This window comes from Pecten maximus, chromosome 9, assembly GCF_902652985.1.
Source record: "Pecten maximus chromosome 9, xPecMax1.1, whole genome shotgun sequence".
In the NCBI taxonomy this organism is placed as follows: Eukaryota; Metazoa; Mollusca; class Bivalvia; order Pectinida; family Pectinidae; genus Pecten; species Pecten maximus.
The window spans coordinates 37119392-37135384 of NC_047023.1; the positions used below are offsets into that span (position 1 = coordinate 37119392).

General features: G+C 34.3%; 2 protein-coding genes across 2 annotated transcripts; both read left to right on the top strand.

The window, feature by feature from the left end:
- Positions 1 to 3169: 3169 nt before the first annotated feature.
- LOC117334155 (3-oxoacyl-[acyl-carrier-protein] reductase FabG-like) lies at positions 3170 to 8815 on the top strand. Its single transcript, XM_033893625.1, has 9 exons — positions 3170 to 3492; positions 5240 to 5379; positions 5943 to 6035; positions 6744 to 6882; positions 7104 to 7144; positions 7561 to 7630; positions 7986 to 8022; positions 8198 to 8252; positions 8474 to 8815. The coding sequence occupies exons 1-9, from the start codon at positions 3456 to 3458 to the stop codon at positions 8657 to 8659; spliced, it is 798 nt and encodes a 265-aa protein (XP_033749516.1). The 5' UTR covers positions 3170 to 3455; the 3' UTR covers positions 8660 to 8815.
- Positions 8816 to 9801: 986 nt separating this feature from the next.
- Positions 9802 to 15990, top strand: LOC117334154 (3-oxoacyl-[acyl-carrier-protein] reductase FabG-like). The gene is made up of 9 exons (XM_033893624.1): positions 9802 to 10001; positions 11953 to 12092; positions 12969 to 13061; positions 13968 to 14106; positions 14299 to 14339; positions 14672 to 14741; positions 14911 to 14947; positions 15058 to 15112; positions 15535 to 15990. Exons 1-9 carry the CDS (start codon positions 9965 to 9967, stop codon positions 15730 to 15732), a joined length of 810 nt encoding a protein of 269 aa, XP_033749515.1. The 5' UTR covers positions 9802 to 9964; the 3' UTR covers positions 15733 to 15990.
- The last annotated feature ends 3 nt before the right edge of the window (positions 15991 to 15993 follow it).

Genomic DNA, 15993 nt, shown 5'->3' on the forward strand with positions numbered 1-15993 from the left:
TGTATATATACATGTATATATAAATATGTATTAAACTTCAAGAGCAATTAAGCTATTTTCCTGTAATGCAGCAGGCGTTCATATGCCAATGACCCTAAACGGAATGTAGATTAATACTTGAACAACCGAAAAAGAATAAAGATTGGCATTGATATTTAATATTTTCCATCCAAACCATTTTCGAAAAAGAATTATTACGACCTAAAATATGATGAAATACATCTCCAATAGCCTCTTGAATGTTGAAAATTCGGAACATACCAAACATGTATCTCCAATAGCTTCTGCAATGTTGAAAAGGCGGAACATCCCTTAGTGGATACCTCCTTTTCCGCAATTGAAACTTTTCACGCGTTTTTTCTCAGAACGGACACTTTGAAATAAAGAATTTTTCATAAATCATTTAAAAAAATTTCCACCGTTCTTGTTTCATTGTGATGTTAAACCACAGTGAGAATAATTGTCGTTATTATGAATACATCGTTGGTTTAACACGTTGTAGTGCGGAGGCATGTCCGCCGAAATTGTTAGTTAGTAAGGCGGTCGCCATGGAGACTATGTCAGGGTCCTGGTTTTTGTTGCTGGAGAAACGGTTGTCATTGATGCGTTGTACGAATGCATGTATTATATTGTTGTTCGACTATACTGTTTATTGGGATATGAATCGTCTTTCTTCTCCTGATAAATGTACATGTACAATGTTTGTTGGGTCAGCTTAACTTATTGAAACAACACTGCACATTCAGAGGGCCCCTACATGGCGGACTGCGATTTTTTTTCTAAAAACTTGTACGTGAATGGAATACGTGTACTTTTTATTGTATATATTATGTATGAAGTGATACAATATGGTAATTTAACGGGAATAAATAAAACCAAGACATATTCTTCAACTTCACGCCCAGACTAGAATTAAGTGTGACGAATTGTATTGGTTGTTTATATTAATATCACGTTCGTATTCATACTAATGTCTGTTTATCGTCGTATATACCGAAACGGAACTTACTAGTTTATATAGTGACACTGCAGCGCCAAAGTAAATATTTACCAATGAATGACGAATTTCACCATCAAGTCAAAAATTTATATCTGTGGAGTAATGAAGTAATATTTAGTTAATCGATTCGGCTGAGAAAAGGGCTACCTGTCGCAAAAGACTAGAAACCATCCAATATTTCAAAATACTTGCTAATAAGTATGCACAGCTGCTTCAGGTATAGTTGATTTACAGTGGTGTATTGCTTGTTCGAGCAATTGCTCATCTACGTCTTTATACAAAAAAAATCACCGCCATTCCTACTATAACGAAATCAGGGCTGCAATTAGATTTGAACAGTGTTTACTCCAAAGATGGAATTAATACAATGCGGCTCTTTTAAAGGTATCCGATATCTAATATCAAAACATTTGATTACCACTCTTTACACAACCAATCCTCTTTCATAACTTACGGAACGCCTTCGGGTTCTCTTGGTATGAGAGCTTTCCTTCCTTTCCGACATAGTTACAACGTACACGTACGACTTATTCCCAGAGGAAATACACTATCGTGAGAATTACTGAAATTTGTTCGGCATCATTATTGCTGAATATCCGAACAGATTATTGGCATAACCACAGAATCTTTAGTGACATTATACCTTAACGTAATCAAAATCAAGAACTTTATATCAAAGGCAATACAGGCTTCAACCAAGGACACATGGTGATTCCAATTTCCTAGTAAGTTAATGTCGACTGCGGAGGGAAAGCACTAATAACATAGTGTTTCGACTGTTGAGGGTCGGTAAAGACTATAGACAAGTTTTATATGGTCGATATCATGATCTCATTTGGGAAGTTATGGAAGTTCGGACCTGTTTCATGTACATGATGATTGTATCGCTTATCTTTCCGGATTCGATTAGTTCATAATTTGCCCTGGTTTATCGATCTTTTAACAGTCATGGACAGCCCATTCCATATGATTAGTGCAAAAGTTATCTTACTCGTGCAACTTGCGTACATGTATTGCGAAACCAGCGAGACTTTGCTAAATTACACAACACAACTCATCATCAAAATGTCAGAAAATACAGTCAAGAACGATCTCCGAAGACAACTTTTGGAGATCGCAACCCTGGGGAACGGGCACAATTGTAACGGTGGAAAGGTTCTTAATCTCATTTATGCGTCATTAAAGTGTTTGTAGCTGGTAAATTTGACCTGTGGTTCCATTGCCATTAACCATTGTCCTCTAACGAAAGAAACAAAGGGGGAGGCAGGCATAATTCAACGCGCTACAGGAACACTACCAATGGATAACTGTGACTGTGTTATAGGTGGATATAACTCGTCCTTCGGTTTAATTGACATGGCTTCACGATTATATACGCGTATTAACCGTTTTGCCTGATTTCTTCCAAAGCGATTAAAAATAAAAAGTTATACAGGTGGTCGACGTTGAAAAAAACATCTTTATCAATTCAAGAACAGACCTTGACATTTTAGGGAGATAAACAGATGTCGCGTGTTTTGTGATAAGGCGAGAATAGCGCGTTAAATAGTTAATATCTTACTATCTTATATTTCAACATATGTGTCACCATGATTAGCTTGCATAAAATCACAAAAGTACAAGGAATTGGAAGGGCTTAGAAACATTGGTCAGGTTCAGCTTCAAGGCATAATCGGTTGAAAATATAGCATTACTGTCGATAGGTACGAACAGAATTAAGTTAAGAATATATATATATGAAGTTAAGGTTATAACGCTAATAAGAAACAAGTCCAGGGATGAATAAACACATCGTGTAACACATATTGGATATGAGCAATACCAAGGGGCTCATTAAATATATTATAGTAAAAATAAAAATGTTATTTTATGTATTAGTAAAGAACGTCAAGTCAACGATACATGTGACTAACACCTCCATAATAATGGTCAAATACATCGTGTTAGTTACTTCACCCCGATACCTTTGTATGTGATATTGTTCAACGAAAATGAAAAAAGCTATTAAGTTTGCTCTGTTTAATGGTTAATTAACACAATCAAACACGTGTCTTTTCACGCCATTGCAAAACATGAAAACCAACCATAAGATGTTAAGGAAGCTAAATCTAGTAGCATGTGGACATTCTGTCCGATAACAATATGTTAAATCAGCTAAAATAATGGCCTGGAAAACGTATGTGTTTGCTCTCACAGTTTATCTCATGCATATAAAACAGTTTTCCACACTGTTAAGGCATGTACGTGGCGTCTCCTAACATGTCCACAGGTCAAGCAATATTCGGTTGACTCTAAGCACATAAAAGTAGTCGCTGGATTCCTGACTCTCTATATCAGAAAACGAATTTTATCTTAGATGTCTTCAGCCGGTAAGGTCATCACTACCTAGGAACAAGGACCAGTAGAACCACATGTCCGCTTGTCGTCACACGTGTTAGTATTACAGAGAATCGCAATGGAGTCACTAAAGGATAAAGTAGCGATTATAACAGGTAAAATATTATAGTTTTAAAGTTTAGATTTACAATTGTATGGAAGGTGTTATTAGATATAAATAAGATGTATCATGCATTTTTAGTTTTAATATATTTTAATTCTTTTAAATACATTAATTTTATTTCTTATTCCCATCATGAAGATACCACATCGTAGGTCTTGGCTAAAAATACTTTCATAGGAAATTAAAGAGTTTATGTACTCATCATATTTCAAAAGGATTCATAAACGTAGTCTAAAAATGCTATCTTACATAGTCACTAAATAATGTAGATATTGTTAAGGGTGAAACAAATGTAACAAATGTTAGTTATTCAAATTATTGATTGTAAGTAGGAATCATTGCTGACGATTACTTTTCTATGTTGCATACTTCGTTCGTGGTATGTAAAGGTTAATTTCTCGATTATTTGATTTTATTAACGGGGATCTAACGTCCAATATGCAGTAGGACACTAACAATCTCATGTGCAGATTCGGTTAAAGAATCTATTTCGTACATCCCACTGCTGGTATATTAAGAGTCAGCTGCGTTATAACGAGAAGAATTGCAATCTGAAGCATTGAATAATCTATTTGATTTAGAGCATTATTTGTGGGACTTAAGGAGTGTTTTCACTTGTTTGCCATGAGGGCTGTGGGAATTCATTTTTTCCTACTTAAACGGGTAAAGCGGTCATTACTCTTTTTGTAGTCATTAACATGATCGCTCTCTTTTATTCAACATTACTTGCATAAATACATCCAGAAAATTTGAAACATCGGATGACTGCCACTTGATACATAAACGTAACGCTGGTACGATTCAATGAATGTAGGTGAAATAGCGAGAGCGCTATGGTTCATGTAGAATTTTGTTGACACAGAGCCAGGCAGTAAGTTGGTCAGTAAACTAGTTCATGGCATTCCATAGTCCTATTAGATATATAACAAATCCCAATGAAACATAGATACCCTATGATCATGTGTTTAGTTAACATTTGTAATAAAAGCGAAAGGACTCGTTTATGGCGTGTGAAACGTTGCAATATTCAATAAATTGAAATATATATGCAATAAATTATATAGATATGCAATAAAAAATATTGATGTGCAATAATTAACAACTTTTTTATTGCATATATATATGTGTGTGTGTGTGTGTATGCATATTTTTACATTTATTGAATATTGCAACGTTTGATACGCCATACTCGTTGTTCGGAACAGATGGAAATACGTGAATGTACATGCCAAACATAACAGATATCAATATTCGAACGTGCATGCTCTGGCTTTAATCAGGGAAAGTTACACACATATTTGAAACAAATACTGACATCTTTTCACGCTTTTCCTGTGTGATTTGTTTTATCGTACTTCGTCCTCATATGACATTGGCTGCGTTTGTCTCCTTAGCACCCGTCCCCATATGATCTTGGATGTGTTGGTGTCTCCCTGAAGTCCGTTCTCATATGACCTTAGTTGCGTTGATGTCTCCTTGACACCCTGATACCTACTACACTTGTATGACCTTGCCTGTGAAGGTGTCTGACACCAGTCATCATATGACCTTGATTTTTGCGGGAACATGTACATGTGATATAAAAATATATGTTATGTTTCCAATATAATCGTCATTCTATTCTACAGATATATGGAATCATTTACATAAACGATCATGATTATTATCTTATTTAGTTATCTATATACCCTCTAATGTTTATGCAATGATTACATCTGAAGTGTGTCATTTTGAATCAGGTGCTGGGTCTGGTTTCGGCCGCTGTACATCTCTTCTTTTCGCGAAATATGGAGCGTTAGTAGTTCTGGCTGATATGAATTTACCCGGAGCTGAGGCAGTCGCCGCAGAATGTGTCAACAATGGTAGCAAAAAGAGTGAGGTAATTAACTGTGCTTGAGAATATACATGTATGTGATTAACATATCATAACGGTTTATCAATAATCTATCAAAGATGTTTTGATGAAAATTCCATCATTCCAAAAGCATATTATGTGCAATTGAAGACGGTCCAATGGCTAAATACATCATGGTTTCAGTATGCATCTTGAACAAACTTTACTTTTTTTTTTAAATAACGTGTCCGCACATGTTATTACACATTAGCATAAACAATCATAAGAAGTAGTTCATTTAAATTGTCAAGCTAGAAAATATTTGATTATCACGATTTGAATTATCCATTTTCGCCTATTTTGATTTATTGGTTCCTCACTCGAATATAGCCTTCACATTCGTTCCACTCTTCTGTTGTGTACGTGTGGATGCATTTAATTTACATCGAAAACAAGTTTTGTAGTGTTGCATAAAGTCGTTATTTATAACTGTTTTTATTGCTGTAATTGTTAGTATTATCGTTTATAACTATAAATGGCCTTTCTGTATTATCCATGCATACAGATTTTATACTTTATATCATATCATTATATTATCTTTACACCAGGTTTTGGCCGTAAAGTGTGACATAACGAAAGATGCGGATAGAAAGAATGTAGTAGATGAATGTGTTAGAACTTTTGGACGGATAGACATTTTGGTAAGATTAAATATGATAATTGTACTACCTGACATGATCCTGTACACCACTAGCCGAAATTACTATAAGACACAGATATCGGTTATATCATCCTGTTTCCAAAAATGTCAGTACATTTGTTTTTGTCAATTTGTAAGGTTTACTTTATTTCTCACAATTTGTCCATGGTGTTATATTTCTATTTCTTGAATCCATCAAATCAAACGAAGTTAAGAACATAATGGTTTGGACAATAGCTTTATAAAACGGAATAGAAATAAATGGAACGCCTGCAATTTCTGTAATAGAATATCGCATTACAGTCACATAAGAAATATATTATTGAATACACTTGAGTAATAAAACACAACTAGCCTGATATTTATCTCCGTTAATCTCAGTTATCTCAATATTCAGTATTCCAATACACATCTCTAACGTATAAACATCAATTGACGTTTTTTATACAAGTTAAATATATACACCGATTGCTAATGCGAATTATTCGAACTGCATAGTTGCTACATCTCAACAAATATTTATCTAATAAAGATGATAAATGTTCAAACAGTTTACAGTTTTGAGTCCAATATATTCGTCGTAGAAAATAAAGCAACATATACACAGTAACATATATACATTCTCATATTATTTTTCACAATGCTAAAACGGTAAAACATATTAATTCAACTCAAACACATCAAAAATAATATGTGTTTGTCATTCCAGGTAAATAATGCGGGCGTCTATCGGAAGCAAAGTTTATTGGAAGCAGACTCCAATATGTATGACTTTTTAATGGATGTCAACCTCAAGGCACAGGTTTTCCTAACACAACTGGCCGTCCCTTATCTAAAAAAGACTAAAGGTAGCACTTTCCAACCTTATAACTCCATCGAGTTTTTTTTTTATTATATTTTTGTTTGTAATATAAAGCTTATTTTCAAATTGTTTTATATTAATTTCAACCAATTTTGTAATTACTACTCCCTTTCTCCATTGTCCCTGCAATATGTATTAAACACTGAATCACTATTGATAATCAATAACAGGTACAGACAATTTTTACGCAGATTTCTTTGATTTCAGGAACAATAGTGAATCTATCTAGTATAGTAGCGGAAGAGGCGGTAAGTTACATTGAAGTTCTTACTGTTATTGTTTTATTATATTGAATTGTCATGTTGATGCGTTATTCCTGTATATATCTAGCTTTGGAGGACTTTTTACTTGTTTCCTGTTTGACGTATCTAAAAGGCTAAATGAATTTATCAATTTGTACTCTCTCATATAGTTTGCTTTTTTATTTTATTTAATGTATGTCTAAATAATTTAATCGAGACTCAAAAATTAAGAATAAACTAAATAATACAGATGGATTAGCAAAATATTACTTAACTGAACGTTTAGCAATGCATTATGCATCATTAGATGCCATTTTTTTTTCTAGATACATGTACAAGACCTATTACTGCACCGAGTATAAAACGTTTAATATAAATGTGTTATCCATATGATTCCGAATGTGATTTTCTTGTTTAAACAGGTTGCAGCTGCCGGTGTTTACTGTGTATCTAAAGCGGGTATTGACTGCGTTACTAAAGTGCTTGCATTAGGTATGTTACAAGTAGATAGAAAAAGAATGTATATGTACTGACTCTGCATCAATAAAGTGTTTGCATTACATGTTGCAATATCATGCCACATATAACTGTATGTATGTTGTTGGGTTTTTTTTTTCGAATGAACTCAAAACAAAATTCTGATAATATTGAAGGATTATTCTACTGAAATGACAAGGTTATGTACCTCTCATGTAGCATGTTTCGAGAAATGATGCCTTTCGCTGTAACTGTAGTTATGCTACCTCGTGCGCAATGAATGTGTGTCTTGATGAAGTAGAAAAAATCGAACAGACAACCTACCCAAAACATGGGGTAATATATATTATTCAAATCTTTATTTTCATAGAACTGGCGGAATTCGGAGTGCGTGTAAACTCGGTGCGGTAGGTAGTATTCCTTATAAGCAGTGTATGTCTTTTATTCTTTCAAAAATATGTAAGAAAATCTATATACTTTATCTCTGATACAGAAGATAACGACATATAAATATCATTTTATATTGTGGGATTCTACATTCAGTCCAAATCAGAGACGTTAAATTGAATTATTTTGTTACAGTCCAGCAACGATGCATACTGGTTTATACGATGTTGACTTTGGACAAAACGTTGCGGTAAGTCTTAATCGACATGAAAATATATTATTGTCTTTCGTTGTTATTTTCGATTTTATATGAAATACTGCATATTGTTATCGTCTTATAATAACAGGTTTATATGCCGTAAGGGTGCTGCTATGTTAAAATACGATTTGTGTTATTCGTTTAAATGTTGCAATTGATGCTTTGTACAATAACTGGAACCGTAAATTGCTATCGTCTAATAATGATTTCAGAATGTAATGAAGAGCGTCATTTCTGAGCATCCGTTAGGTCGTTTAGGACTGCCAGAAGAGGTGGCCAACGCCGTAGCATTTCTAGCCTGTGATCTATCCTCCTACAGCACCGGTAACTTCTTTTATGTGGATGGAGGGCGCCATTGTGTCGGTGCCAGATACAACCCTCATTTAAAGTCCAAATAACGTGTGTATATTCTACCCGAGCTATGGTTGTCATATTTCACAGACACTTGGAGGGGTCGGTCTTTGTACAGTATGGTGACTGGCGCATTGCGATGAATTAAACTTTTAAAACATATTTGTAATGATTTGTGTCTCAATAAAGTTTTTTTCCGTCAAGTCAAGTTTGTTGTCTTCTTTACATCCAAAATGATATTCCCAGTTTGCCTTAGAATATGATATATAGAAACTATCCGAATCATAATATCGAGGTGTTTTTTCAAGCCGAAAAAATAATAAAATCATAAGGTTTTTTTATGTACGTTTTCAGCAAATAAACAGAAAGAATCAAAAACAAAAGATAAAAACAGAGGATTTAAGTGGTTTGCTGCTTGCTCCCTTGAAGATGTCCTTAGTAAGTTGGTCATCCGTGATCTGCAATTAAGTTTACATATCTTAATTCAGATACGATATGTATATGTGGGATATAAGATTGACTGGTGTAACGGTATGATGTTGATATATGCGATAGCATACCAGCAGTAGGTCAAAATATAGACTGTAAGTAAAGTAAACAGAAAGGCATAAGTGATTAACGCTGTTTGTGATCCCTCGATTTCTCAATTAGCTCATATTCGAATAATACGTTATTAGGTTTAAATATTAAATGATGTATACATCTTCGACTGATTTCTATATGAGATTTCCCATCTTTTGGACATGAAATTAAGCATATTACACTATAATTCACAACATTATAATGTTTTGTTTTAGTATTCGTTTACTTCCATATTATTCCATTGATTCTTGCATGTAGTAAGTATTTATGATTATAATTGGCTAAAACATTATGTTATCAGCCCATAACTTAAGACGACGTCGCCGCTTGTAACGCCACACTGTTTCGATTTTATAGCAATGTAATATCCAAGAAAAGGGAGACCATGAATAAAAGTGGATTTCCAATGGGATCGTGTACTGTAAATATAAGTATACTCTCATCATTAACTGTGGTTTATCTACAGCACACACCGTTTTATGGCTTCATAACATAAATATATATTCAAGTTAATTCTTGAAAACTGATATGCATATGACAAAATCAGACAAAACATTCAGTGTCAAGGTTCAACATTTTCTGCTCATGCGCAACTTGACATGAACAAACTAGCTGAAACGATAGCATTTAAAAGAAAAAAAGTTCTGCGTACCCACCTTTTCCCTACGACATTAAGTGTATATATCTGTGCTTCTACTCGCTGTGTATACACACCAGTCGCCAGTTGATACAGTGTACGCAATCAACAGAGGCATTCTTAAAAGTCGGAGATGGAATCCCTCAAGGACAAAGTCACCATAATCACAGGTATTTACACAAATGTCGTTTGTACTAAGATGTCGAATCGTATATTATATCTATTTACCCTCCTTGTATATACAATTCAATGAGCAGTTTTGTTACTATATCTCCGTATGTATTATCTGTGCGTGCTAACCATAGTAGTGGGGTGTTTCTTAAGGTAATGTAATTAAAATGTTATTATATATACACCGTCATTATAAAACAAACGTACTGTTTTAACTATTATCTGGTGTATCCGTAAGTTAGTGAAGGACATGTATAGATTTAATACAAACACCGTCAATATACAAACTCCATATATACAGCACTTTATAGTGTAAGAGCCTAGACTTAATCTAGTTTTAAGTATGCCCTAACAGATTATCATCCGGGAAATTAGATTCCACACTTTGCATATGACCCCCATCGCACACGCCTTTTCTACATTTTGTACATCACACATTTGTCATTTGATCGTTTCCAACCCATTCATATAGGTTACTTCCTATACCCCTCTCACTGCCTTATACAATACACGTAAACATCTTCATGCCAACAAAATAACCGATGGGATTTCTGTCAATAAATCCAAATCTATAATCGTCTCTAATAAACTGTTTACAAACCCATCTCTACTCTACTGTCTATAAACCCATCTCTATTCCACTGTCTACCAGCCTATATATATATATATACCATTCTTTATCCCACTGTATATAAATCCATATATATATATATATATACCCTTCTCTACTGTTCTGTCTGTAAACCCATCTCTATAACCTTCTCTACTCTACTGTCTATAAACCCATATCTCAACCAGTAAATATTTAAATATTTAAGACAGAACCCCGATTACCCTCTGCGATACGAAACTTAATAATATAGAATCATGCGGGCGACAAACCAGTAACTAACTAACGCCGACAGAACACTGATTAAAGTCTGTGAGACGTAGCCTAGCAACATGTCGAGTTATGTAAGCGACAAACCAGTAACTAACTAACGCCGACAGAACACTGACTACAGTCTGTGGGACGAAGCCTAGCAACAGGTGGAGTTATGTAGGCAACAAACCAGTAACTAACTTACGCCGACAGAACGCTGACTTCAGTCGGTGAGACGGAATCTAGAAATAGGCGGAGTCATGTAGGCGGTAAACCAGTAACTAACTAACGCCGACAGAACGCTGACTACAGTCGGTGAGACGAAGCTTAAAATAGTTGGAGTCAAGCTGGCGACAAACAAGTAACTAACTAACTAAATAACTAGGCTTGATACTGACAGGAAAGGAACACGTAGAGATATGGGTATTAGTGGGTAATGATATACAACGTACACAGTGTCAGAAGATAGGACTAAACCACAGCTGACACGTAAACATTCTGTTGTATCTGGGATGCAGGACGCTCCGATGGTATCAGTGATAATATATTGCCAGGCTATATATTTCATTGTTATCTTTAAGTCACATGTGCCACTACAGTTACCACTACTGACACTTAAAAGGCAGTGTCTGAAGAGTTTTCATTTACTATAAATATTCATTACTATACGATTTATAATTAAGTGTTATTTGTAAACCTATATGTTGACTTTAGTATGGAGATTAGAAAATATACTTAGAAAATGTCTATATGTAACAAATACATTAAGATTTAGCATATATTCTATTGGGCCTCATTGAATCCTATTAATATCTTTTCACCGAATAATACCTCATTAGCATTGAACAAATGCAATACATCGCCAGATTATCGGTTGTTTTTCTTCTTCTTTGTGTGTGTGTGTGTGTGTGTGTGTGTGTTTGTGTTGTTTTGTTGTTGTTGTTGTTTTTCTGTTTTTGATGTTATAATATGTTCTTATACGGCCTTTTTCACATTTTGCAAATGACACTTTTTGTTTAGGAACTAGATTGCAACTGCAGACCATTTTCGAAATAAATATCTTTGTTTTTCATCTGCTGTGATAAAAGGAGGAGGTGGAGGATTCGGGAGAGTTACCGCACTTCTTTTTGCTAAATACGGAGCAAAGTTGGTACTGGCTGACCTCAACATCGCGGGTGCGGAAGCTGTCGCAGAGGAGTGTAAAAAGGCAGGACTATCGAATGATGACGTAAGTCTTTATGGCAAAAATGTTAACGGAACTATGTATCCTTAGATTTTCATCTTATAACCGACCATATTAGTTAAAATATTTAAAAGTACGATAAAAATGATACTTTCTGTAAAATATGAAATTAAAAATTGAGTCCAAACGGTTTTTCTCAAAACAGTTTTTTTTTTTTTAAACAGAAACAAATTCTATTTTCTAAATCTAATTCATATCAGTATTGTTCGGAATAATGTATTCAATTTGATTGCCTACGAGCGCTGCCGGAAATGATTCTCGACCAAAGTTCGATACGAAGACAGGCGAATCCATTTTGGGAAAATATGTGCAATGTGTAAAAGAAACCGTTTTAAATATTGTACAAGATAGTATATGCTTTGAGAGGTTCGAATCCCAAATTTTTTTCCTCAGAGCAATTATTTCATGTACCCGTTGACATTTATACACACCTATATCAAAAGGAGATTGCTTACTTTGCTAGTGGTTAGACAATCAACGCACACTACCTATTATATATAGATATACAGTTGACATGTATCACCTCACACTACCTATCATGTATAGATTTATAGTTGACATGTATCACCCCACACTACCTATTATATATAGATTGATAGTTGACATGTATCACCTCACACTACCTATCATGTATAGATTTATAGTTGACATGTATCACCCCACATTACCTATTATATATAGATTATAGTTGACATGTATCACCTCACACTACCTATTATATATAGATTATAGTTGACATGTGTCACCTCACAATACCTATTATGTATAGATTTATAGTTGACATGTATCACCTCACACTACCTATCATATATAGATAATAGTTGGCATGTGTCACCTCACTCTACCAATACATTATTTCAGGTTCTCGCCGTTGAGGCAAACATCACGAAAGAAGACGACAGAAAGAAAATTATCGACGAATGTATTTCAAAATTTGGAAGACTGGATGTTTTGGTAGGAAAAGGATAAAAAAAATATGAATAGATTTATCACCAAGCCAGTTATTTACCTAGAATTGTCAGACGCGTAGCATGAGGTCAAGTGTTGTAGAAGCTCACCATTGATCTTATTTTGTTAGAGATTTGTAGAAGCTCATTATTATTCTACTTTTGTTAGAGATTTGTAGAAGCTCACTATTATTCTCATTTTGTAAGTGATTTGTAGAAACTCATTATTGTTCTCATTTTATTAGATATTTATAGAACCTCACCATTGTTCTCATTTTATTAGATATTTGTAGAAGCTCACCATTGTCCTCATTTTGTTAGATATTTGTAGAAGTTCACCATTGTCTTCATTTTGGTAGATATTTGTAGAAGCTCACCGTGGTTCTCATTTTGATAGATATTTATAGAAGTTCACAATTGTTCTAATTTTGTTAGAAATTTGTAGAAGTTCACAATTGTTCTAACTTTGTTAGAAATTTGTAGAAGCTCACCATTGTTCTCATTTTGTTAGTGATTTATAGGAGTTCACTATGGTTTCCATTTTGTTATGATTGCAGTGTTTTGGTTGAGGCTCAATTCACCTTATAGTTTATCGTTTTATCAAAATGAGGTTTATGTTGTTTTTTATCATGAATCGTAACAATGCAGTAAGGCTCTCAGTTAGTCTGGCGACTACACAACTACGTATTCAATGTTGTCTACAACAGAAACCTGTATACACTTCTTTTAATAGTTTCCAAATTGATGTAGTTTCGAATACGGGATATTGTGGGCTGTACACTTTTTCTCCGAAACATGACATTCTAACTACAGAAATACGTAACAGTGATATTTGTTTCACACACCTCTTGACATTATCTATAAACCCGGGCTTACCATTTCTACTTGACGTGATGTAATTTCATGTTGGTAGATAAATAACGCCGGTATAGGACGATTTGCGTCCCTGGTGAATACACCACCGGACATGTATGACGATATAATGGACCTCAATGTAAAGGCACAGCTTTATATAACACAACTAGCCGTCCCACACCTAAAGGCAACTAAAGGTAAAGCACAGTGAAATATGTATTTTTTTATACAATTTTCAGAATGTAGTATAAGTAATATGTTACTGTAATGAAATAAACATCTCTACATGCTCTTTTCCTTAATGATTATTATGTGACGCCATGATTACTGACATTAAAGTGTTTAGTGCCTGAAAGAAATAATGTGCTATATTCCCAATACTTCTTCAGGGAACATTGTAAATCTGGCCAGCATTGTATCCGAGGAAGCGGTAAGACGAATATATTGTTGATTAAGTAATTAATATCAAGACAATCAGTTCAATACTAATATATTCAATCAGGAAAATATAATATATGTCTGTCTTTATTTGGTATATAAGATGCAACTATTGACCAGCAAAAACACATGTTTAAGCTTTTAATTGTTCAGCTCATAGCATTTTTGAAACATTTATCTCAATTGTTTTATTCTTGACTAATTGGTTAATCTTTACAAAACCCAAATAAGGTCATTATGTATTTATAATTTGACAATACAGTGATATATATGATACATTTGAGTATCTGTGTATGCTTCTGTTTCATTTATGTGTTTCTTCAGATGACTGTTTGTGCTGTTTACGGAATCAGTAAAGCAGCCTTGTCGATGTTTACCAAAACTCTTGCTTTAGGTAGTATATTACGAATCTAGATACACTTTGAAAATAATGTAAAATATGTTTGTCCGTCACGTTTGAAATCATTGAATATGTAGGGAAAATTATGAAATACAGGCGTGATATAGATTGTCTGGTCTTATCAGAAAACTAAAGTAGATGGTCATATATATTTCTATTTTAGAAATGGCTGAATTTGGAGTACGGGTTAATGAAGTAAGGTAAGAGTATCAAATTACATGTCGTTCTGTTTCTGTCTTTCCAATCAGAATGTACCGACGATAATTGATGTAATTTAGACAGATCTTAAAATTATGATTTAATCTTGCAGGCCTGGAGTTGTGCATACAAACTTTTATGATGCTAGTTTGGGTGGAGATCCTAAGGTAACTACCAACTGAAACTTACATTTATATTTGGTTATAACGTATAATGCAATTGGTATGCTACACAGCTTGCTTCGATAAACTGATACTTAGGTTCGACAAGCATGGTAATTTTAATGTCCTTTTATACAATAACTACATGTAAATGCATATTGTATCTTATAATAGCAATGGCGTGTGCCCTATTCTCCGTTAAATGTACAGCTGAAAATAAAAGGACTAATTCTAGCCGTAATCTTTAAACATACCAAATTGGTACTAATGCACAATATGGTGATTTATGTTATAGTGCCCCCTAGAGGGTACATTTGTTCGTACTTATCGTGAGTGAGACATTTAATCGCCCTAGAGGGCGTGTTGAATCTTAACAAAATCTACAAAATTGCTTGGTTAAATAATAATGTTAAGAATTCATTTATTAGAAATTGCAGATGTTAATGGCGGCAGAGAATGCCAAACATCCCTTGGGAAGACTTGCGAAACCAGAGGAGGTGGCAAATGCCATTGCTTTTCTGGCGTCGGACATGGCGTCCTACACAACCGGAAATGCCATTTATGTTGACGGCGGGCGCCATTGTGTTGGGGCTGGGTTCGCTACGAGGCAAAAACCGCAATCGTAGCCTGACAGAGTTTCTGGACGTTCACTTCAATTCTGGAGTGTTAAGTCTGAACTGAACACATGTTTATAGGGCAGTTTCTGTCTCAGAAACATACAAGATGCATACCTGTACTATACCAAATGCGTATGTATGTATCAACGCTCTATATCAGGAGTTTGATAATACGTGATTGTTTAACGATGTCTGAAACAAATCCTGAACAATGTATAGTCCTTTTAAATGTGCTTGAACATCAGAAATAAATACTCAAAATATTCATAA